The following is a 22710-nucleotide window of genomic DNA, read 5'->3' as shown; positions in this document are numbered from 1 at the left end:
GGAGCAGCCCAGAAACACAGGCTAAATCCACAGCCTCCTGCTCCCTTACTGCTGCTAGAGATGAGAACCCATCCTCTTTCCATCAGCCCCAATTACGGGCTGCTGGAGGTGCCAGCATCTCATGAGAACCCTCCTTACTGCAAGCAGAAAATAAGCTCAACAATAAACTGAGTAAGGTTAACCTAGCACAGTAACAAAATTTGCAACACCACACTATAAGGTTAAAAAGAAAATAGTATAATAAAGGAAATACAAAGGCTTTGGCATGGTTTTTACAATCAACAATGGTTAATTTTGATATGTAGTTGTGAACAACTTCAAAACACTTAAGTTTAAAACTCTTGCAAGCACTTTTAATTGATTAGGAATGAATTCTAGATGCACAAAAATGATTGGACTGTGAACAGTAGTACAACTATATCTAAGAACAATTAACTTTTTGCCGACCAAAAAGAAACGTATGATGCATGAAAATGTGTATAAAACATCTATAGAATATTCTTGTCAAATATAAATGAAATTAACTTTATTATAGAAATCATTCTGGGAGATTTCTAGGGAAGACAAATACTTACATTTCGACATAAAACAAATTGGATTATATCGAAGACACAATCTACCTTTTATCTATCAAACTCTTTTCTCCGTCGAAGTTCTCTCTTAACCCTTGTTTGCACATAGCTTCGTCCGTTAACAACCTTTGGAAATACCAACAGATATTTTTCTTACATAAATCTAGTGCGTATTGTTCCAGGTTTAATTATATGCAATGGAATGATACAAACTTGGAACGTCAATCCATAATCTATGAACAGATTGGTAGAAGTATTCGATATATCTTGATAAAACTCTTAAATTCGTGGCAAAGCTTGTTGATCATGGCTTCTTTTTTTCTTTTTTTTTTTCCTTTTTTTTTTTTTTCTTAAAACAACTTCATGACCAACACAGATCAAACATCCATCCAGTCTACATTGTTCTTTTTTTTGTTTTGTTTTGTTTTCATTATAACATACAAATGCCCATTTACAAATAATACACCAAAATGAATAAAAGTTTGGATACCAAAATGAAGATTTGTTCCAACCGATATAATGCCTTCAGTGTACAAAGGTCCGTGTTAGAGTCTTTTCCATGTGTTACATCGTAGGGCACAGTTGCAGTACAGAAGTACTCTGAGAGCCATTCTTCCTTTAGAAAATACTGCTGAACATCCAACTGTTGTCCATATAGTCATTTACAGAATTAACACATGTTTTACTGTAATCTTGGCCAGTACTGAGACATATCAGGTTCACTGCCAGGAACTTGAACTGGAACTGACACTCCAGGGGAAATGAGACCTGAAAATTGAGTGGGAAAATGGATATTTTAGCTTTTCTATAGATAGCACAATATTTGCTCACCCATTTCAGTTTTGTATGATGCCTTGTATCCACCAGCCTTCAGGAATGGGCTGGGGGAGGATACGCTTTCAAAGCCTATGTGCATATATTCGAGCTGTTATGAATAAACTGTCATATTTGAGGTAAGTGGCAGAGCCCCAGCTCGATGCTATCCACTGGGAACTCAGCCTAAAATACACTGAACATTCCTATTTTTTTAAATGTCCCTCTGTTGCTCCCGGTGATACTGACAACCTTTTACCCTGTTGTGCCTTATTAGCACGGGTCAGTGCTCCCAGAGTTACCTGCCTCTTAGATAACAGAGCCCTGGCAAGCAGCATCCTTTGGTGCAGACGCAGCAGTGACATGCTCAGCCCCGTGCACACTTCACTTTGCAGCAAGCATGGCTGTGCCAGTGCCTAGCACCACAGTGAATGCTGCTGTGCTCAGCCACAACGAGGTCTGCAAAAGGCTAGTGAGCTCCCTCAGAAGCCTCACCCCACCCAGCTGTGGGCATGGCCTCATTAACCCAGTGCCTCCCACCCCCTCCCCAGCTGAGCCCGCTTGCTCACCTGTGGAAGTGGTGCCAGAGGTGCCCATGGGCTGGCTATTCATGTGTGTCTGCATGTGCGGAGGGGTGTAGGTGTCATAGCTCCGGCCGTTCACTGACGGGCTGGTGGGCAGCATGCAAGAGTAGGAGGAGGTCTGGCTGGGTACCGGGGGCTGCAAAGATAGAGCAACATTAGGTGTGGGGACAGCCCTGGGGCTCAGTGTCTTGGCATACCCGCACACATCCCCTCCACCCAAAGGTGCCAGTGGCACAACACGGCCACAGAGACCTGCTCACACCACACCTCCACCCAGAGGTGGCTGTCAGGCAGCCACGGGAGCAGGGAAGGCCCAGCAGGGCCACAGCCCTGCCTACAGCCCTCTTTGATCCTTTGTCGGCTGCGCTGCCCGCCTCCAATATCGTGAAATAAGGGCTTAACCGGCGCAATTCCTTTCCCTGAACTTGAGAGACTCTAACTTTATTTGGTTAATTTTGGTTCAGCAATTAGTAACATGGTAATTGCCGCGGCGAAGGAGTCAGGCTCTCTAATCGGCTCGCCCGTCTCCAGCAGTGGTCAATGCTGCATGCCTCAGACAAAGCTGCACAGCTCCCGTAATTGGCCAGCACCTTCCTAGGCCAACCCCACCATTAAAAAAGGAGGAATTTTGCATCTGAAAGGTCTATAGAAACGGACCCCAAAGGAATAGATTTCTTCCTCACCCAGCTGGTGATCAGCTAATGCTTTCAGGCATGAGGATTGACAGCTCTTGCAATTCTGGCTTAGCTGGCAGAACCACTGATGCTAATCGCACCCTCCCCTCACTCAGGTGTCCCTCACGCGCTTCCCTCCTGCAGCGGAGCACTCCAACAGCACTCCGACAGCACACAGCCCCGTTGCCATGCCTTAACCTCAGGGCGGGCATTCTTATCTGAAATGGGGTTCCTCACACCGGACCTGCTGCCTCACAATTGTAAGGTTGGAAGAGACCACTAAGACCATCTAGTCCAACCCTCAAGCCATCCAACCATCAACTGTTTTGAGGACCCTTCCCTTCTGAAATCCCAGAGCAGCGCTCATCCGAGCACCATGCCCTTTCTGCAGCGCTGTGCTTACTTGCATAGGCAGGTTGTTGGCCATGGTGAAACTGGGCATGGGCGGCAGCGCGCTGTACGTGTTTGTGAGCGCCGTGTCTGTCCTGCCCAACATGGAACCTGATGTGAAAGAGGAAACTATAATAGAATAGACAGATAGATGGAGACATTAGTTTAACCACGATTGCGCTCGGTGGCACAGTCCCACTGTCTCGGTGTCCCGAGGATGGCTTCACGCGGGCGGGTTGGCTGCATTACCGGGGGTGGTCGGCTGTGGGATCGGCTGGTAAACGCTTGTGCTGAAACTACTGCTGATGGGGATGTGGCTGGGAGTGTTGCTGGCTTGTCTCCGCTGATTCCGCAGCTTCTCCTCCCTTCTCCACTTGGCCCTTCTGTTAGAAAACCACACCTGGAAGCACAGCGTTTGAGGCGTGAGTGGCCCGGTAGGGCGAGGGCATGTGGCTCCCCGGGGCACCCAGCACAGAGCTGCCCCACAGTACAGCAAAGCCAACCCCATCTGCTGCTACTTCCTGATGGAGGAGATGGGCAAACACCCGGCCTAACACCTGGCTTCAGGAAGCCACTCATAACAAATTACGCTGGTAAAGGAAGAACGATAACAGTGGTAACAATGTGGCAGCTTCGTACCTGTATCCTTGCTTCAGGCAAGTCTATTTTAGCAGCTAGTCGCTCTCTCGCAAACACATCGGGATAGTGGGTCCTCTCAAACTCTGCAATAAGAAGTATTGCCATGTGAGTTGTAGAGAACAAGCGTGGCTGATGATCAAGTCCAGCCCTGTGTCACAGCCACACCGACTGTGCCTGCAAGAATCAGTGCTGCGAGACAGTGCTGAGCTCCCTGAATAAATGTGTGCTGGGAAGGACCCCAGGTTGTGGGCCATGGCAGGGCTGGGGCTGAGCATGATATTCTTACCCCTGTGAGGAGCTCCCATGGTACCCTGACCCCATGACCAAGAAGCCGAGTGGCACGTGGCCGCATGATGGCAGGAAATCTGGGCAGCGAGCCGGTCACGGCTGGGGAAAAGGGCACTGGCTGCCAGCCTTGGGCAGCAGCAGCACTGGGGATGGGGAGCAAGCATGGTGCTGGCACTCAGCACCCAGTCCTACCTGTACCCAGTGCCTTGTCCTACCAGCATCCAGTACCCTGCTATGCTGGTACTCAGTTCCCTGCCCCACCACCACCCAGCAGGAGGAGGTCAGCCCAGAGTGCAGCACTGCACTGAGCCCTGCGCTGCCCTTTCTGTTCTCCGCAGCCATCGATGGGGGTCGGAATGAAATGGCATGGAAGGAGCCAGGGGCCTCAGAGCTGTCGGTATCTCTATAAGGCACGTGAATGCCAGGAATCTGCTCAGCTCCTAATGTAGCCAGGGTGTCTCTTGCTTTTCTCTCCTACCGCAGTGGCAGCAAAATGTCGCTCACCTTTCTCAAGGGCTTCTATTTGCTCTTGGGTAAAGGATGTCCTATTTCTCTGCAGCTTCCTTTTCAACTGAAGTCTCATCTGGGCCTCATCGGAATCTTCCCCATTGGAGCTGATGGAGTTGGTGTTCTCCCCTCCTCCCTCCTGCTGCGGGCAGCCGTCTGTGGGAAGGAGAGCGCAGAGGTGAGACGGCGACATGGCACCTCGGAAGCCCGACCGGGAGGAGCTCAACCAGAACAGGGGCTGAGCAGCTGACCCCCTTCCTAAAACAATCTCGGGTACCACAGCGGTGTGGTCCCGATGACACCGCTAACACAGGGATGCTGCACTACCATAAGCGTTCCAAACAGAGAATTACAACCGCCCTCTCTATATTTCACATTATTTTTCCTCCGGGATGAAACCTGCCTACAAGCCCTAAAAAGGTGTGGATTCGTTATCCGGATGCTGCCAAAGCACCGGGGCAGCCCCCTCTGCCCACCCAACGTATTTACCTATTGCTAGACTTAAAAGAGCGATGTTCGGTATTTCGGCTTATCCATAATCAGTAATTCCCATCTAATCAATTAGATGTTGATAGGTTTGCAGAAAATGCTATTAAGGAACCAAACCAAGCTTGTAATCTTTTTTAAAAAATATTTATCCCGTTTTTATTTGAATTCTGCACAGTCAATTTCATTTTAAAGGTTGTGAATTTAGAAGTGCCTGCATTGTTCTGCAGTTTTATTCAACTATTGTATGAGTGTGCATCGCCTTGACACCTATTACTGAGCACAGCTGTAATTATATCATCACCAAGAACAGGCTATAATTGCCGAAAATGGAATTTTATATTTAGATAAAAGGACCGTCCATTCTTTGTAAACGCGGCGCACCAGAGAGAAAAGTAAGATTTCTTTGAAAATTTTAACATGTAATTTTCAAAGGAACGGCGGCGAGGAGCTATCGGAGGAGCGGAGCGCAGCTGAGCGCCTGGCACGGCTCTCCCCGGGCGCTCCCGGCTCGGGGCGGCCCCGCACGGCTGCGGGCAGCGCTGCCACGGTCCCGGCCCCGCTTCGAGCGGCTCTCCGCATCCTCAAAGGGGAAGCGGAGAGGGAGCGGGGGGCCGCCGAATGCTAATCATTCCAGCCGCGAAGTTACGGCACGAATACGGGCTCGACGCTCCCGCTACACCCTTGAAATATTGTGGGAAATCGACTTTCAAGTAATATCATTTCTAATCGGCTCACAATGGCCCCGGCCTTCAAAGCGCGGGGGGAATTGTGACGGGATCTGGTGGGACCCTTTCAACCACTTTGAAATGTTTTAAAACCCGCGCTTTCTCCCCCATTTAAACACGGGGATTCAGCCGCAGCGGCCACCATATGGGCGGCCGCAGCCCCATTGAGGCGGCCGCCGGCGGGTGAATAGCCGGGGGCTGCCTTTCAGGGCACACAAAGCCGCCCCGCCCGGGCCGCGCCGTCGCGGCGGGGCCGCCGCCCTGCCAAGCGCTGGTGGCAGCTCCGGGGGCCGCCCGCCCGGCCCGGGGGCGGCAGCCTCACCTCCGCCACCGCCCTCATCCATCACTGTCCGCCCCGCGCCCCGCGACCCGCTACCCGAGCGCTGCTGCCCCCAGGGCCGGGCCGGGCGGGCGCTGCGTCCCACCGCGGCTCTCGGTCCTCCCGCACACCCGCGCGGACAATTAAGACGTCTCCTCTCCGGGAGCCCCTCCGCTGCCCTTTTTTTTCTCTCTCTCTCTCTTTCTCTCTCTCTCTTTTTTTTTTAAGAAGGCCCTAAAAGGAGCGATCTCAATAATAGGGCTGTTCCACCTTCCAGACCTAATCCGTAAGAAAGGGAGTGAATGTCCGTCCCTATTATCCTATGGCCAGACCATCTGACGCTGGGCATAGGATTTGTTTCCTGGAAAAAAAAAAAAAAAAGAAAAAAAAAAGAAGAAGAAGAAGAAAAAAAAAAAGAGAGAGAGACGCTGGGAAATAAAATCATTGCTGGGTTTCTCAGTGCCGAACTCAGCGAGGCGGAAAACGAGCAAAAAAAGATAGCGAACCAATTGCGGCACCGCTCAGCCACAGAGCCGGGATCAAAACATTGTAGCATCTGTTGAAAGAGAAAGTGTCTAAATCCTATAGAAGGCTTTAGACTTAGAAGAGAGGGAGGGAAAAAAAAAGATAAGAAACAGTGTCGCGGTGATCCCTAAACCCGCTAAATCGCTGGAGAGTTTCTCCCGGATAGAGATGTCTCTTTTTTGTTCTGTCAGCCCCCGCGTATCCATTATTTTATTCACCGCCGCATGGCGTTTATCAGATTGAGACCATATTTGTGCCCCTCTGAGACCTAACCTCGCCTTATGCTTTTTGAGTAATGGACTCTTAAAATCCGGTAACATTCCCCTGCAAGGGAAAAACGCCAGCGGCGGCGTGAATATTCCAGCTCACAGCCGTCCCGCTCGCTCTGGCTCTGCTCTCTCCCCTACTCCTTTCTCTCCCCGCTCCTTTCGGGGTGCCCCGAACCCGCTCTGAGGGTTCCCCCGAGCGCCCAGGGCAGCTCTGCCCTGCCCCTCCCGCCGGGCTCGGGGTTTCGCACTGCTCCGCTGGGCGCTGCGGGGCCGGGGCAGCCCGCAGGTAGCGGTGCGGAGGGCTCTGGCCGGGCTGCGAGGGGGCATCGGGGTGCAGAACGGAAAGTGGGCTAAAAAAGCGGGGGGCGGGGGGGAGCGAGGGCCGCTCTCTATCTTTCTGGTGTCCTTCATAGATTGTTTTCTTCTCTTAAAACTGACATGTCTAATTGGCAAGCGGTGCCATATCGTGTCCAGAGGTCTCCTGTGGAACATTTCTACAGCTGTCTCCTTCAACTAGACGCTTATTCATGTCGCCTTAATGAGAAACAAAACGATCTCTAATGAGCAATTACATAGCGACAGAATTGTTCCCATAACAAATTCTTGCGTGCGACAGAAACATCCTTTGTACCAGATATTCCGCACACTGTTACCGATTTTTTTTTCCCCTCGCGGGGCGAAAACAAAAAGCAGGTTGTTGTGTGCGGGCACCTCCTCGAGGGGAGCAGCAGCGGCCGGAGAGCCGCTCTCAGACACGGCCATTAACCATCCCGAGTGGGTAACGCGGCATCCCATTATCCTTCATATTATCCCCTTGTCATTCCTACAACCGATACCTATTAATCTTCAGGATAAACACTTCCCTATATTTACGAAGTTGTTCCCGTCGAGGAGGGATCGCCGCCTGCCCTTCGCAGGGAGCTGACCCCGGAGCGGGGGCACCCGCGGCTGGGCACCACCTCCTTGGGGCCACATCTGAGCACCACATCTGGGCACATCTGGGCGCAGCTGCCCGACCCGCGCGGCTCTCACCTTGTGCGGGCTGCCCGGGTACCGAGGTGCCGGGATACCAGCCGGGCCGGGTGCCCCATGTCCCCGTCTGCCCGTTCAGCATCCTTAGCTTGTCGTACATCCCGTCGGCACCCATCTGTTGCTTTTCGCTAGCCAGGTTGCGGAGGACTCTGTTTATCGACGACACCTGCAAGGCAAAGGACAGAAGGCAATGGTAGGGCGGTAGCGCTGCCCCCGAGCCGCCTACAGCCCCTCTCCTACCGACTCCCGACCCCGGCCCCGAGCCCCGCGCTACGCCACCGGAGCGACGCTGCGGCTGATGCTCGCGGTGCGGTGCGGGCGCTGGGGATGACCGCGTTGTTTGTCGCTTTCCTTTCCCCCCCCCCCCCCCCAACCCCCCACTCCGCTTAAAGGCATTTGTCAGATTCTGTACGAAAAAAAACCTGCGCCTGACCCTGCCACATGCAAATGATGCGAACCTGCTCTCCGCTCACTGATAGCACAACAAAGGAGGCAGAGGCTACAGCTACCCAGCACCACACAGCACACAGCGAGGTTTCTCTCGTGGACTTACACTGGGTATGTTATCGTTGGTACAGACCCCCTCCGAGAGTAATCTGTCTCGAATCTCCCACGCAAAGATGGAGGGGCACTCTCGTTTATACTGCGCTATTTTGCTTACAACTTCGGGAGTCGCTACTCTCGGCTTACTACCTCCGATCGCCCTGGGCCTGATGGAGCCAGTTTCGTAATACCTGCCCAAAATTTTACTCACACATCCATTCGACACCTGGATAAGGAAGCGGACAGAAAACCACATTATTAATAATCTCAAGACAAAAATCGAATTGTTTAAGTACGCATTAAACAATGACAAGCTTACGTTTTGATTGTCCAGCACTTGGACTTTTGCATCTGCATGGGTCTATAACACAAAAATATACCTTAAATGGTATGAGAACTTACTGAGAGAGGCTTTTTATTTTTTTTTTCTTTAAAAAAATAAAAATAAAAATTACATTCGTGGCCCTACCCTCCGTAAAAGTGCTACTTGAAAAACGTTTGGACGGCAAATAGATAGATATAGGTATATATATATATATATGTCTATTAAAAATCGGTTCCATAAGGAAACCTTCCGGAGGTACCGCTGAGGTCTGCCCTAACGCCGGAGCTCGGCACTGCGGTACCACAGCACGGACAGGGCCGGGAGCTGCGCTCCGGGTCCGCTCAGAATGAAGGAGTGCGGCCACGGCTCCCGGGAGGGGTGCGATGGAGCTCATCGCTTCGTGATCGTTACACGAGGGTTTGTTGGGTATCGGTTTTTTTTCTCCGAAAAAATAATAATGATAATAAAAAGTGAAAATAAGAATAAGCCACTAAGGCACGCCAAATGCAAACGGATCTTACAAAATGATAGTAAGTAAATACAGGGGGAAAGGGGAGGAGGGAAGCTGCAATGACGCCGAGCGGTGAGTTCGTTTTGTTACAGAGAGCTCGCCGTAACAGGAGTGCAGGTTACCACCGGGTGGGAAAAAGGAGGGAAGGGGAGGGGGGGGGGGGGAGAGGGGGAAAAAAGAAAAGAAAAAAAAAAAAAAAAATTTTTCCAAAGGTATTATATAGAAATATCTATACGCTGCGAGAGGTCCGGCCGCACACAGCAACGATCAGCAGATTTGTGAGGCTGGAGCGTGGGTAGGAGCGGGGTCGGCCCCGGGTGCCCGTGGGGCAGCGGGCAGCGGGCAGAGGGCCGGGAGGAGCGGGCGAGCCGCCGCCTTCACCTGCAGGATTCGGGAGATGTCGCACGGCCGCGCGCCGCTGTGCGCGAGTTCCACGATCTTCTGCCGCGTGGAGTCGGGCAGCGGCCTCCCGTTGACGAACACCCCGCCGAGCTGGTTCACTCCGCTGTGACCTGCGGGAAGCACAGCGCCCTGGTACCGCCGGCCCGCACCGCCCGCCCCGCGCACCGCCCGTCTCTAAACCCGCGACCCCCCCCCAGCGCATCCCAACGCCGGGGCTGCGCTGCGCACCGCTGGGGTCGGCTCCTCGGATGGCTTTCTCTCTCCCTCTCTTTCTCTTTCTTTTTCTTTGCCGCCCCCGAAAATGTAAAAAAAAATAAAAATTAAAAAAAAACCCAAAAATGAAATAAAATCCGCCCCGCGTCCCCCGCGTCCTCCCCGCATCCCTGCAGCATCCCCGCCGCATCCCTGCGCGGCGCGGCTCGGCCCGCCGGAGCTGCTCGGAGGCGGCCGACCTGGGGCTGCGGCGGGGGGAAGGATCGATCCCTGGAGAAGCGCCGCTCCGCGCTCGCTGCGCTCTCCTCTCGTCGGAGCCTCCTGATAAATGGGCTGCGAGAGCCCCGGCTCCTTAGCAATAAATAAGCTCCAAATATAGAAGAGGGGGAAAATATGATGAGCCTCTGTGACATTTGTCTTTAAAATAAAACTAGCTGCACGTCAAGTTTGAGCTTAATTTCTGGAAATAGGCGGAAGTCGCCCCGGATCATGCATGGAAGGCTAATTGAAAAGATCAGTTGGAGCACTTGTGGCAGGCGTGTCACTTTATGACAGTCCTCTGCTTTTGAAAATTGCATCGTCACGACAAATAGTAGCATGATAAAACGACCCTTTCCGTCCGCATTTGGATATCACTCAGACGAGATTGAACTCCGCTCGCTTTCCCTCCGAGGGCGGCCGCGCTCGGAGGCAGCCGGGGGCTGTGCAGGACACGGCCGAGGGGCCGCGCTCCCCGCGCAATGGATGCGAAGTGACACCCGGGCGGGAGGCACCGCGCCGCCGCCCCCCGACCCGACCCGACGCCGGCGCGCAGCGGCCGCGGGGAGCGGCGCCTCCTCCTCCTCCTCCGCGTGCGCCCCGTCGGGCGGGGGGGGGGGGTTATAGGGGACGCAGTTTGCGGGTGCGCTCCGCGGCGCTTCGCGGAAGAGGTTAAGCCTTAATCACGCGGTAATTTCCCTGGAGAGCCGCGCGGCTCTCGCCCAGTGGCGATGATTATGCGCCTCGTGTTGTACGGCCAGCCGTCTAATGGGAAAGCATATGGTGTCAATTTGGACGCCCGGCACCATATACACCCAGGAGTTATTAACACAAAGCCTGGAGAGCCCGCCGCGACCTTTAAACAAAATAAAGGCTTCACCCGAATGATATCTGTTCCGCCGGCCCGATCGGAGACGCCGCCGGCCCCGGGCGCGGTGGGGACGCCCGACCTCACGCCTCCTCCACCGCGATTTTCCGAGGTCGCGCACCCCGCCGCGCAGCCCGACCGCCCCTCGCCCGTGCGCGGGAGCGCAAAAGCCGCGCAGGGCCGCGCGGCACTTACTGTTCTGCATGGTGGGCCGGGGCAGCGGGGTCCCGCGGGGCTCGCCTAGAGCGGTCTGCGGCAACGAAACGCGCGTTAGTCGGGGGCAGCGCGCACCGCACGGGAGGATTTCCCCCGGCCGGGCCGAGGGCTGGGGGGGCCTCGGGCCTCGAGGCGAGACTCGCGTCGGGGGGAGGCGTCGGGGAGCGGCCACTTGCCTGGAAGCCGGGCGCGCTGTCCTCTCCTGCAGCGTGGGGGCTCGCACATCTGCGTGCCTCTACTCCCGGCGGCCCTCTAGGACAAAGCAGACGGAGCGCGTTAGCGGAGCGCAGCACCGCTCCCCGTTCGCCTCCTTCCCTCCGTCCCTTCCCCTCTCCCCGTAACTTTCTCTCCGCGCCTCGCGGTTAACTTCTTTTTTCCTCTTTAGATCTTCCCCCTTCGCACTGTACTGTGACACACGCTGTCTACCTCGCCTCACTGCCTTAAAAAGTACGAACAGGAGGGGGTGAGAACCGCCGAACAAAGCCTACAGAAAGCGAACAATGGCCTCCATTCTGCTCCGCTACCCCAACCCCGGGTGCAGGAGCTCCTTCCCGGCCGCGCAGCCCCGGCGCAGCGCGCACAAAGCGCGGCCGAACGCTCCTCTCGGCCCCGCACGGCCCGGCCCGGGAGCTTCTCTTCTTCTTTTCTTTTTCTCTCTTTCTATTTTGTTTTGTTATTTTTTTTTTTTTGTTTTCCCTTCTCCCTGTTTCTTTCGCTCTGATTTATTTTATTTTATTTTGCTTGCGATTTTGTTATTGGTTTGTGTTTTTCCTCCCCCTCCTTCCCTTCATCTGCACCCCCAACACTTATCTATTTATTTATTTATTTACATGCCCCCCCCCTCCCCCCTCCCGTCCCTCCCCCCCGAGTATTTATTTATCCGAACGCGGCGCGGGGGAGAATGGAGCAGTGATTTCTTCTCGTTATAAATATCGGCGGTAATTGTGTTACTGGTGCGCGTTGTTCGGGGCTGTAAAAAGATACAACAGCGCAGTGGGGCGCTCAATTGGGGAGGGACAATTACAATAAAGAGCCCATTCACGGGGGTAGCTAAAAAAAAAAAAAAAAAAAAAAAAAAAAAAAGAGAGAGAGAGAAAGAAAAAAAAAGGAAAAAAAAAAAAGGAGCTAAAATAATGAAATAGTCGCAGCCTTCGTTTTCTCTCCATTTTTTGGTTTTCTTTGCTTTGCTTTGGTTTATTTCCAAGCCTACAAATACCCATTGCTTTTCTTTTGCACCTATAATAAACATCAATTTTGCTCTTCCCGCGTGCGACGGGATTCACTCAGGACGAGCCACGCTGCTATTGATATAGAGAGCCTTTTAGGAACCTGAAATCCTCAAGAAGAAGCCCCGAACGAGCGCTCCTCGCAGCGCGCTGACGTTCCCTAGTAAATATTTACGGCGCCGCTGGCACCAGCACCCGGCGCTGGGAAAGAAGGGCAGAAAACAGCCGTCCGAATCCGGAGGTGCCCACACCGCCGCCGCAGCCCGAGCTCCGTGCGGGAGGCTGCCGGGGCACCGGGCACAACTCAGCCCCGCGGCAGAGCCCGGACTTGGGAGCCCCGCGGCGGTGCGGAGCGGTGAGGGGCCGTGCGGGCCCCAACCCCGCAGGCCGGGCCCCGTTCGCAGCTCGGGCTTCAGGCCCAGATCCGGTGACGTTCCGGAATATTTCCCCCCCCCACGCCCCCCCTCCCTCTGCAGAAACGCAACGAGGGGTGAGGGTGACAAACTTTCCCTTTCTCGAGGCGAAGGAGTAAAAGCTCAAAACGAATCGCCGTGCGATGGGGCGCCGGGAAAGGTCAGCGGCTGTAAACATTTATGGGCGAAGGCCCTTTGATTATTTTATGTCCTCGGGACGGGGCCGCCGCCGCTCTCTGCCCCGCGCAGCACCTGCCCGTGCGGGCGGCCTACGAAACTTTATCCCAACTTTCCCGAAGTGACCGCGGTGTGACACCTCCGGGCGGGTGAGAGCCAGACCTGCGTTTTCTGATGGCACTTTGCGAGGGGAAAAGAACCCGAGGGGGAAAGGACCAACTTTGTTGCTTGCGCGGAGAAGTTTGCGACTTCCTTACAAAATAATGATAAAAAGAAAAAGAAAGGGGGAAAAAAAAGAAGAAGGAGAAGGAGGAGAAGGGAAAAGAAAAAAGAAAAAGGCTTTGGAGCAGAGGGGGATCCCAGGCCCGATATCGTGGGGGTCACGAGCAGAACCGAAGCAGATCCCGTACGGCGCAGCAGCAGCCGGAGCGGAGCGGAGCTGGGCCCGGAGGAGCCGGGGAGGCTCGGGAAGAGCCCGGGGTGGCGAGAAGAGTTCTTGGCCCTTCGATCACGCTCAGCCCCGCTCGGTCCCGGCCGCCTAGGCCTACGCGGTGCTTCTCCCCGTCTTCTTTCCCCCCGGAGTCCCGAGCCCCGTCTTCCTGCTGCCGAGCCCCTGCCTCAGCGGCGTCCCAGCCCCGGCCGAGCCCCGCGGCACAAAGCAGCCCCCTGGGCACCGCCGCTGCCGCCCGCCCTCTCCGTCTCGTCCGGAGCCGCACAGGGCCCGCACGGCCCAGCACGGCCCCGCATGGCCCGGCGGTGCCACTGGATGCGGCTCCGCTGGCCGCAAGATCCCAATGCGGCTCGTCCAGAGGGCACCGCGAGAGAGCAGAAAGTTTGCGAGCTGCGGGCCGGAAAGTTCCCCGGGAGCTCCGCGGAATGCAAATGGGATGGAGAGGGGGAGCGAGGGGAGCGGAGCCCAGCGTGGGGCTGCGGGGCGGTGCGGGGAGCGACGCGGACTCACCTCGCAGAGGCATATCCCGTCCGCGGCACCGCTGCTGTCAGCAGGACGGGACGCACCGCCGGGCACTGACGTGCTCCCAAAGTGTCGCCCTCAAAATAGTTTGTCTCCACTGAGGCTGCGGCGGCGGTGCGATGCCGAGGTCCTGGGAAGGAGACAGAGATTGACACCGCGGTGGCTGTCAGCGCGGAGCGGGCGCGGTGTGCGGCGGAGCGGGGCCGGAGCACACCTCTCTGATTGGCGGCCCCGCGCTAATGGATGCGGCCGCTCCTGCCTCGCCTCCACCGCTCTTCACTGGCCCATTAGCACAGCCTGACCTCTGTCATCATCTTCCAGCAAAACACTTCCTCCCTGCGCCTTAACCAGAGCGGGAAATGAGGCCGGGCCGGGGCTCGCTTTTCAAACCCACTAATCATTCCGCACATGCAAATGCTCCGTTCGCTCCCACACAAAATATTGCTTTATGCAAAGCGACGCCATCGCCTCCCCGCCGCCGATTGGCCGCCCCGCGCCCGGCACGGCTCAATTGGCGCAGCCGTTTGCATATGAATGCGATGGGCCCGGCTCCCGGCCCCGGCTCCGCACCCGCGGCCCGGCCCCGCCGCCCCCCGCGATGCGATGCGCACGGCGGAGCGGTGCTGAGCGGCGGAGGGAGCGGCGCGTTCCCAGGTGGGGTCGGGTCGGGGCTGGCGGGGGGCAGAGAGCGACGGGGGAGAGGGGGCACAGCGCGGGGGAGGGGGCGGCGGGCGCTGTGCGGAACGGGGCATCTCGCCCCCCAGGGCTCGGCCGCACTCAGCTCGTGGAGGGCTCTCGAGAGGGCCTGGAGGGCCCTTCGGATCAGCGCCCCACGTGCCGAGGGCTGCGGGGAACCCCGCCCCCTCCTCGCCCCGCAGGTGTAGGGCCCCGAGGACGCGGAGACAGAGGGGACGGGCGCGGGGAGTCCCCCGATGCGGGGCGGAACGGCGGTGGGAAGAAGGAGAGGGGCCGGGGATTCCGGGAGGCACCGGGCGGAGGGAGGGAGGGACGGACGCGCGGAGCATGAAATGAAGTCGTAGCCGCATACACTTGACTTCTCTTGACATGTGAAAAGTGCTAAAAGTCAAAGCTCATCAATAAAGTATCTTGAAACTGAATAAGAGCGCTGACAACCATTGCATTCTTAAATAAAGTACAATGAGGAGACAAACGACTCTGCCAAGGAGTTTGCATGTGAGTGAAAGGGCGCTCAATGGGAGCGGGATAATGGGCCGCGGCCGCAGGCACTGCCCGCCCCGCGCCGCCGGAGCTGCCTGGGAGCGGGAGGGGGCAGAGAGGGGGGGGACCCGACCGCAGCTCCCCGCATCACTGTGCGGAGCGAGAGAGGAACCACCGCAAAGCGACCCCCGGCTGCCGCCCCCTTCCCGGGGACACTCAGCCCCGGGGGGAGTTCGGGAGCGGGGCTGGGAGCTGCCCCGGGGGGAAGTCAGCCGTGTCCACGGGCCTCGCTTTTGTCACTTCGCTTTCTTGCTCTTTTATCTTTTTTCTTCTCTTTCTTCCCCCCCCCCCCCCAACCCCCGGATAGTTTCTTCCCGCAGCAATCTCCACCAACCGAGCAAGTTTGGGGTTTGCTCTCTCTTCTTCGCTCCCTTCCGCAGAGTTAAAGGGAGAAGAAGAAAGGCGTGCAGCTCCTCGGAGCGCTCCCCACACCCGTCCCGGTGCCGCGCTGCTGCTGCCCCCCCCCCCCCACCCGCTCTGCGTCCTTTGTGTCCCCTCCGTCCCAAAAAACTTTCACCACCACCCCCGGCCCCCCCTGTGCCAAAGAGGGGAGGGAGGAGGGAGGGGGAACGCCGCTGACGTCACGGCGGTGCGTGTCGGGGGGCGAAGAAAGCCGAAAGTTGAAGGAAAGAAAGAACTGCGGTGCGGGGCCCTGTCCGTGTCCGACCCGCGCTGCCACCCGGTTCGGCCCGGCCCGTCTCGGCCCCGCCGCCATTTTTCTCGTCCCGTGGCCGTGGCAGCCCCGCAACGGGACCCCCCCGCAACGGGAGGAGCCGCCCCGGGGCCGGGACGCGGTGTCCTCGGGCGGGGCTGCGGGAGGGGAGGGGGAGCGCCGTGCCCGGAGCCCTCCGCACTAAACGCCCGCTTGCTCCTGTGATGATTTTTCTTTGACTTTTCTCTCTCACCCAGCAGCCTCCTCCCCGCTGCCGGTCCCTCCGAGAAGGCGAAGCCCTCCGGCACAGCTCTGCCTGCGGCTGCCTGCTTTATTCCTACCTCTTCTCTCTTGTTCCAGCAAAGCCTCCGGCCCCCGCAGCCCCGCACGAGACCGGCACCTCCCGCACTCGGCCGTGCCTCCACTTTCCCTTATTGCTTTTAGAACATCATTCAAACAAACAAACAAAAAAAAAAAAAGGGGGGTGGGGGGGGGTGGGGAGGGGGAGGAAGGAGAGCAGGGAAAAAAATAGGTTTTATATGTGTGTGTGTATGTATACATATGCACATATATATAATATACACACACACACATATATAAAAGTAAGCAACCACTATACGTGGTCAGATTTTTTTTTTTTTTGTCTGTGTTTTCTTTAATTGCTGCCCCTAATTAATGTAACGTCCCTCTCTCTACGCTTCTCTTCATCCCACCCCCCCACCCGAGCGCTCTCTCTGTGCCGCACAGCGGTCCCCTCTCGCCGCACTCTGTCGGGCGTTGAGCACGGCTCTACACACCCCGTATCGTCTCCTCGGATTAATGTCCGGGCTGCGAAGTACCTTTTTTAATACCCAGAAAAATGCTTAAAGTCCCCTTGTCCAGTCCGGTCTGAGAGCGAAGAGATACACCAGCCCTGACGGCTCCGACTACGCTGCTTTTGCCTCCGGGACACCGCGTGCCTATTCGGATCTGTGCTGACAGCGGGTGAGACCCGCAGAGCGCAGAGTTACACGGGGCTCTCCGAGCTGGTAACCAAACTTTGGCACCGCTTCGTGCGGATGGAGCACCGCACCGGCGGGATAAGGCCGAGTGGAGCGGCTCTTTAAATGCCGTTGTCTGGGACGAGCAGCAGCCGAGCTCCGTTCTCCAGCGCAGCGCGGGTTTGATTACAGACCGAGAGAGGGGAGGCTTATGATCCCGCACCTCGGGACCCTCAAAGCCTTTCCCCAATGCACTTCCAACGGCCGAGCTGTCCGGGGCCGCCCGTGAGCTCCGCACACCGCCCAGCACCGGGCCGCTCTACCCCGCGTACGGCGCCGGCAGCGGCTGTCGCTCCCTCTGCCCGGCCCTCGGCACGTCGCGCTCGGAAACAAGTTGAAATCGCGGCGTTCCCCGTCTGGGAAGCCCGAAAGTTGGGTTAAAGGGATGTAATGGTCGCAAACGTCCTCCCTCGGCCGAACCCCACGCCCGATCCCGTATCTCTCAGTGCCGCCGCGCCATACGTCAGCGGGATGCGCATATAAAAGCGGCTCTGGTCAGAGGTAATTATGTCACAGCTTTCTCCCGGCGTGACAGCTGGATAAACACCGTCCCCATAAACATCTCTAATTAGGGAGGAGGATCTCACAGAGATGCTGTTTGATTTATTGCTGCCGGAGAATGTCCATTTACCGCGATATCGCCGCTCAGCAGCGGCGAGGAGCGCCCGAGGACGCCTCGCACAGGTAAGCGGGTCTGCGGGCTCTCCGCCGGCCCTTTGTTCGCCGCTATTTCGGGGTCACAACGCCCTTCGGCGGTTCTCCCCTCCCTCCCGCTCCGCGACACCCGTTCCGAACCCCCGACGGCGGCGTGGAGCCCTCCCGCAGCCCGCACGGTCCCGCGGCCCTGAGCTGCCCCCGACGGCGCGGCAGCCGCTCCCCACCTGTTGGGCCGCGAGCTGCCCGCGGAGCGCGCTCGTCCCCGGGCCCCGACGGGGCGGGGGCGACGGCGGGGTGGGGGTACCGAGGGGCCGTTACCTGTCCGGCGGCGCGGCGGCCCGAGGAGGCACCTGGCGGCTCCGCTCGGCGATTCCTACGCCGGAACCTGCCACACAGTTTAAATGTCAATGACAATAAAAGAGGGGTGCTGCCTTTGCACTAACTTTCCCTTAATATCCACGCCAGCGCCTCCCCCATTGGCTGGGCCGCCCCGGTGACGTCACGGCGGACAGTACTTAGCTAATGAGACATTTTAGGCGACACGAGCCCGGCCGCCGCCCGCCCCGACGGCACTGACGGCACGGCCCCCGCCCGGGGCCAAGCTGCCGGGATCGCCCCCGCCCCCCCCCTACCCCGGACCGGCTGCCCCTCACCCCGTCCGACGGGGCCTCCTGGGTTACCCCTCGCCCCCGACGGCTCTCTCCCGCCTCGCTCTGCTTCGTCCCGGGCCCACGTTTAGGGCTGTGGCAGCCGTGCCCGGCCCCGACGTGGGTCCCCGCCCGCAGAGAGGGGCTACGACCGGCGCTCACGTGTCAGAGGGTAACGAACGTACGGGCACAGAGGCACCCCCCCCCCCCTCACCGGCCTGCTGCTCTGTGGGACTGTACTCGGTGTTAACGGAGCTGCCGATGAGCCGGGGGGGCTGCGAGGCCCGTCCCGCCGCCGCCCCCTCGAGGTACGGCCCAGCGGGGTGACCCCGGCCCCGGGCTGCGGCCGTGAGGCGCGTTCGGAGCCGCTGCCACGAAGGGGCCGAGGACCCCGCGACCCGGCGGGGCCCTCGAGGGAGGGGAGAGACGGGATCGCCGAGGCTCCAGCCCGTTTATCCGCCTGTCAGCAGCGGGAGACGGCTCCCGCAGCAGGGCCAGGTGCTGCCGCCCCGCGCCGCGCCGCTCTCCAGAAGCTGCCGAGGCGTAAAGCGGAGCGCTCGGCCGGGCACACGGTGCCCTCGCAGCACCGCCGAGCTCTGTTTGCGCTTTTATCTCCTCGGAAAAATCCGAGCCGAGCGGAGCAGGGCGAGAGAAGGAGGAAGAGAACGGGCCGCATGTGCCTGAGGAGCGCCGTAGAGGCCGCAGAAAAAAAAATAATAATAAAAATAATAAAAATAAATAGGATAAGGGAGGGGGGAAGCTGCAAAACGATGCTCCCGAAGCACGCGGGGTCGCGGCGGCTCAGGTGCGCGGGGCAGCCCCTGCTCACAGCCTGAGCGCTGCGCCCCATTGCCCCGCGTGGGGTGTCCCTGGTGTGCCCGTGTTTGGGCGATGGGCGCGAGGACCCCCGTGCCCCCTCCGGGTGTTGCTCCGTGGAGCGTTGCACGCTGATAAACTCTGTACGTCTTCGATTTCCACCGCGACGAGGAGTTGCTCTTTCTTTTAATCCCCTTCCCGAGGTGCCCCGAAGCCCCGAGCACGCAGGGATGGGGCGATCCGCGGCACGCGGTGTAATAATGAGCGTTAATTCTCTACCCAAGCAGAACTTGAGCAATAATAATAAGCACATCAGAACCGCTTGTTTACTGCGGCGATGTGCGGGCTGCGGGGCCGGGACCGCTGCGGGAAACGGTGTAACCCGAAGGAAACCCTCTAGAACGGGGGAATATGGCAGTGGAAGGGCTGCTGCGCCTCGCGAGGAGGGAGCTCGGTGAGCGCTTGGCTGGGACGTGCGCCCGTGCGTAAGGTACGTGGTCTACAGTACTTCGGTTTTATTCCCCCTCACGTTTATTTCGTAGTCTGATAGAATTTTCTCCGTCTGACATCCGCCTTTCGCCCCAGGACCGCGCTCAGCCCCGCTGCGGCGACTCGGATTTGAGCCGCTTTCGCCTCGTTCTTTGCCGTCCCGACGGAGCCCGACAGCCCCGCAACCTCGAACAAAACCCGCGGGGTCGGCACCGAAAGGCCTCTTAGTGCCGCGCTTCGGGTCCCGCCGGGCGGGGCTGAGCCCGGTGTGCGGAGTCCGGGGCGGCTGCGGGACCGCTGCGGGCAGAGGCGCGTCCCGAGGACGTGCTCTAATCCAAAGGAAGCTTCGCTTCGAAAAAGAAACGCAGCCGTAAATCAGCTCTTTGCGCTTCGTGGCTGAGCGTTATCTCCGCGTTGTTTTGGGCTTTTTTTTTTTTTCCCTCTCGAGGACTCTTAATGGTATTAATTTGGCCAAAAAAACTTGAGCTCGGGCTGTCTGGAATGATCTCCCTTCTCCCTCCTCCCGAACATTTCCATAATAACCGCGACTCGGGACCCCGCTCGGGCCGTGCGCCTCCCTCGCCCCGCGCAGCCCCGACGCGGGCTGCATTCCCCGGGGGTGATGGGATGCAATCCGCCGAGAGCCGACAGGCACGTCCTGGATGTTAGGGACGCACCGCTCCTCAACGTGACAAGGCTGAGTTCGATCTACAATTGTATTTGAAAGGGCAATGAGCGGAAAGATCTCCCGTCATTAAAGCCTCCCTCTCCGCTCGCGCAATAACGAGACCCTTCATTTGCACACAAACGCTCGGGAAAAGAGCCGTAAAGTCCCGCACCGGCCCGACCGCGCCGCTGAGCGCCCGCGGGGAGGGGGCGGCGGTGCGGAGGTCCCAACGCGCCCATGTGACCGCGGTGACTTTTTACTTTAAATCTTGAATAAGACGTGAGTTGTAACAAGGGGATTTGCACTTACTCCGTGACCCCTGTAATTGGATTAAATATAGACCGAGACGTACAAAAACAGAGCGAGATTGACACCTGCCAACTGGACTTCCTTATGATTGATCGTGATGCTTCGTGCCGGCAACAATAATGAAATAAATTGTATGGATAAAGGCGCGCATTTGTCATTTCCGCGCGGGGCGAGGGGAAGGCAGTGCGAGGCGAGCTGCTCGCTGACAGACGGAGCGGGGCGCCGAGCTGCAGCGCCGTGCGCGGACCCCAGACGTTGACGAGACAAATTATAACTTGTCACAACCTCTTAAAATTCAGAACTTTTCAATTAACACACAGATTGCCGCCGAGCTGCGCGGCTGTGCCCCTGCACCGCGGCCGCGGGGATCACACGCAGCCTCCGCGCCTCCTGCGCTGAGGGGGTCTCCCTGTGCCGCCTCCGTCGGCGGCCGGTCCGGGCTCGGGCTGGTGCTGGGTCCCGATGGCCGTCGGGCAGCTCTTCCTCCCCGTGCTGGGCGGACGTGTGCGGGTTGGGACGGGCCGGACCCCGCCGGGAGCATCGTCGTGTCCCGGGCTTGGGGCAGCTCCCGGCCCGACCCCAAACTCTGCTCCGTGCCCTGCCCCGAGAGCTGCCCTGAGCTGGTTGTGCCCCGGGGACACTGCAGTCCCACCCGTGGGGCATTTCCTCCGTAGATATTGGTTTTTCTTTTTTCTTTTCTTTTCTTTTCTTTTCTTTTCTTTTCTTTTCTTTTCTTTTCTTTTCTTTTCTTTTCTTTTCTTTTCTTTTCTTTTCTTTTCTTTTCTTTTCTTTTCTTCTACTTCTCTTCTCTTCTTTACTCTTCTTTTTTCTTTTTTTCTCTTCTTTACTCTTCTTTTTTCTTTTTTCTCTTCTTTATTTTCTCTCCTCTCCTCTCCTCTCCTCTCCTCTCCTCTCCTCTCCTCTCCTCTCCTCTCCTCTCCTCTCCTCTCCTCTCCTCTCCTCTCCTCTCCTCTCCTCTCCTCTCCTCTCCTCTCCTCTCCTCTCCTCTCCTCTCCTCTCCTCTCCTCTCCTCTCCTCTCCTCTCCTCTCCTCTCCTCTCCTCTCTCTTCTTCCCATGTTCTTTATTTATCTACCTATTTGTTTATTTTATTTTCTTCTTCTTCATCATCCTTTTTCCCCCTTTTTAAATTCTTCTTGATATTCCGAACCGGTTTCTGCTGGGCCCACGATCCCAAACGCGGAGTTGCGGCCCCACGGCTGCGGCCGGGCAGAGGCACAGGCAGAGCCGATCCGCCGAACCCCGCATCCCAACTTGGGGAAAATCCCCTCCTCCGGCGCCGCGACCTTTCCGTGCGCTGTAATTACCGCCGAACTCGTTCCTCTAAATTAAATGCTGCTGTGATTTGAATCCGTGTAAAGCACGAAGCGAGTTCCATCGAATGAGCCGAGCCCGCCCGCTTTCCCCAGTGGCTGCATCCATTAACATTATAATCTCAAACACCATTTTTTATGTAACACCATTGTTAGTAAATCAACTCCTCAGGTCCACAGAGACGCTGACCCCTGGCAATTCAGCGAAAGTGTAATTATCTCCCCGAATCTCGGGCAGATTTAGGAGATTACATCGCAACTAACTCCATATCAATGCTAATGCCCCGGCTCCAGGTGCCGCTCGGCGCGGTGCGGCCCCGCTCGGCGGCACAAAGCGCAGCGCCCCGGCCGGGAGGGACGGGGTGCCCCCAAATTGCACCTATTTGTACCACAAAACCTGGTCCGCGGATGGCAAAGTGAAACAAAGCGGCCATGCTAAATTAGCGTTAAATAAAGGGCACTTTAATGCTCGGTTACAGTCAACTGGTGTATATTTGATGGCTAATTGTCTATCAAAATTAAAGAGAAAAGAACAAATGATTCGTTATAAGAAGGTGTTAAAAGCTCCGACAAAGGCGCGTTTCACAAATATAATATCTGCGGACGGCGAATTGTCCGTTCGGGGCTCTTTTAACGTAGGGAAGGCCCGGGACTCCCGAGATATGAATAATGGGCACAAACGCTCTCTTTTATTCTCAAAGAGCCTCATTGGGAGCGGAGGCTCCGATACAACCAAAGCGGAGAGTGCGGGCAGAGCCGGGCTGCGGCGGTCCCGACGGCCGCAGGGAGAAATGCGCTGTGAGGCACCGGGTCGTTCCAGGCTTCGCGATCCGAGAAGGACCGCAGAGCTTTGGCGGTGATGGGACGGGGCCGTGAGGGTGCGGGGAGTTCGCGTTTGGTGCTTCTCAGAT

The 22710-nt window shown here is 57.2% G+C and overlaps 1 protein-coding gene and 1 long non-coding RNA gene across 24 annotated transcripts in view; one reads left to right on the top strand and one right to left on the bottom strand.

The window, feature by feature from the left end:
- Positions 1 to 216: 216 nt before the first annotated feature.
- PAX6 (paired box 6) lies at positions 217 to 17998 on the bottom strand. Of its 22 annotated transcripts, none has more exons than XM_032445208.2 (14): positions 17858 to 17998; positions 13940 to 14081; positions 11339 to 11414; positions 11142 to 11196; positions 9587 to 9717; positions 8689 to 8730; positions 8380 to 8595; positions 7827 to 7992; positions 4465 to 4623; positions 3673 to 3755; positions 3283 to 3433; positions 3047 to 3162; positions 1955 to 2105; positions 217 to 1340 (listed from the first exon to the last, which is right to left on the bottom strand). In XM_032445208.2, exons 4-14 carry the CDS (start codon positions 11149 to 11151, stop codon positions 1255 to 1257), a joined length of 1311 nt encoding a protein of 436 aa, XP_032301099.1. In that variant the 5' UTR covers positions 11152 to 11196; positions 11339 to 11414; positions 13940 to 14081; positions 17858 to 17998; the 3' UTR covers positions 217 to 1254. The 22 variants fall into 22 exon arrangements, with proteins under 22 accessions (XP_032301099.1, XP_085406055.1, XP_015718962.1 ...); XM_085549929.1 differs by having other exon boundaries at positions 3047 to 3144; XM_015863476.3 differs by lacking the exon at positions 17858 to 17998 and adding an exon at positions 14166 to 14363.
- LOC107314353 (uncharacterized) overlaps positions 17453 to 22710 on the top strand; it is a 21161-nt gene continuing 15903 nt past the window's right edge. For both annotated transcript variants that reach the window (XR_014946950.1, XR_014946951.1), the window contains exon 1: positions 17453 to 17566. This is a non-coding gene — a long non-coding RNA (uncharacterized LOC107314353). The remainder of the gene's footprint in view (positions 17567 to 22710) is intronic.

The sequence above is a fragment of the Coturnix japonica genome, chromosome 5, assembly GCF_054131305.1.
Source record: "Coturnix japonica strain WE chromosome 5, WE-NBRP24, whole genome shotgun sequence".
In the NCBI taxonomy this organism is placed as follows: domain Eukaryota; kingdom Metazoa; phylum Chordata; class Aves; order Galliformes; family Phasianidae; genus Coturnix; species Coturnix japonica.
Note: the sequence above shows the minus strand (reverse complement) of the source record. Positions and strands in the feature narration are given on the sequence as shown.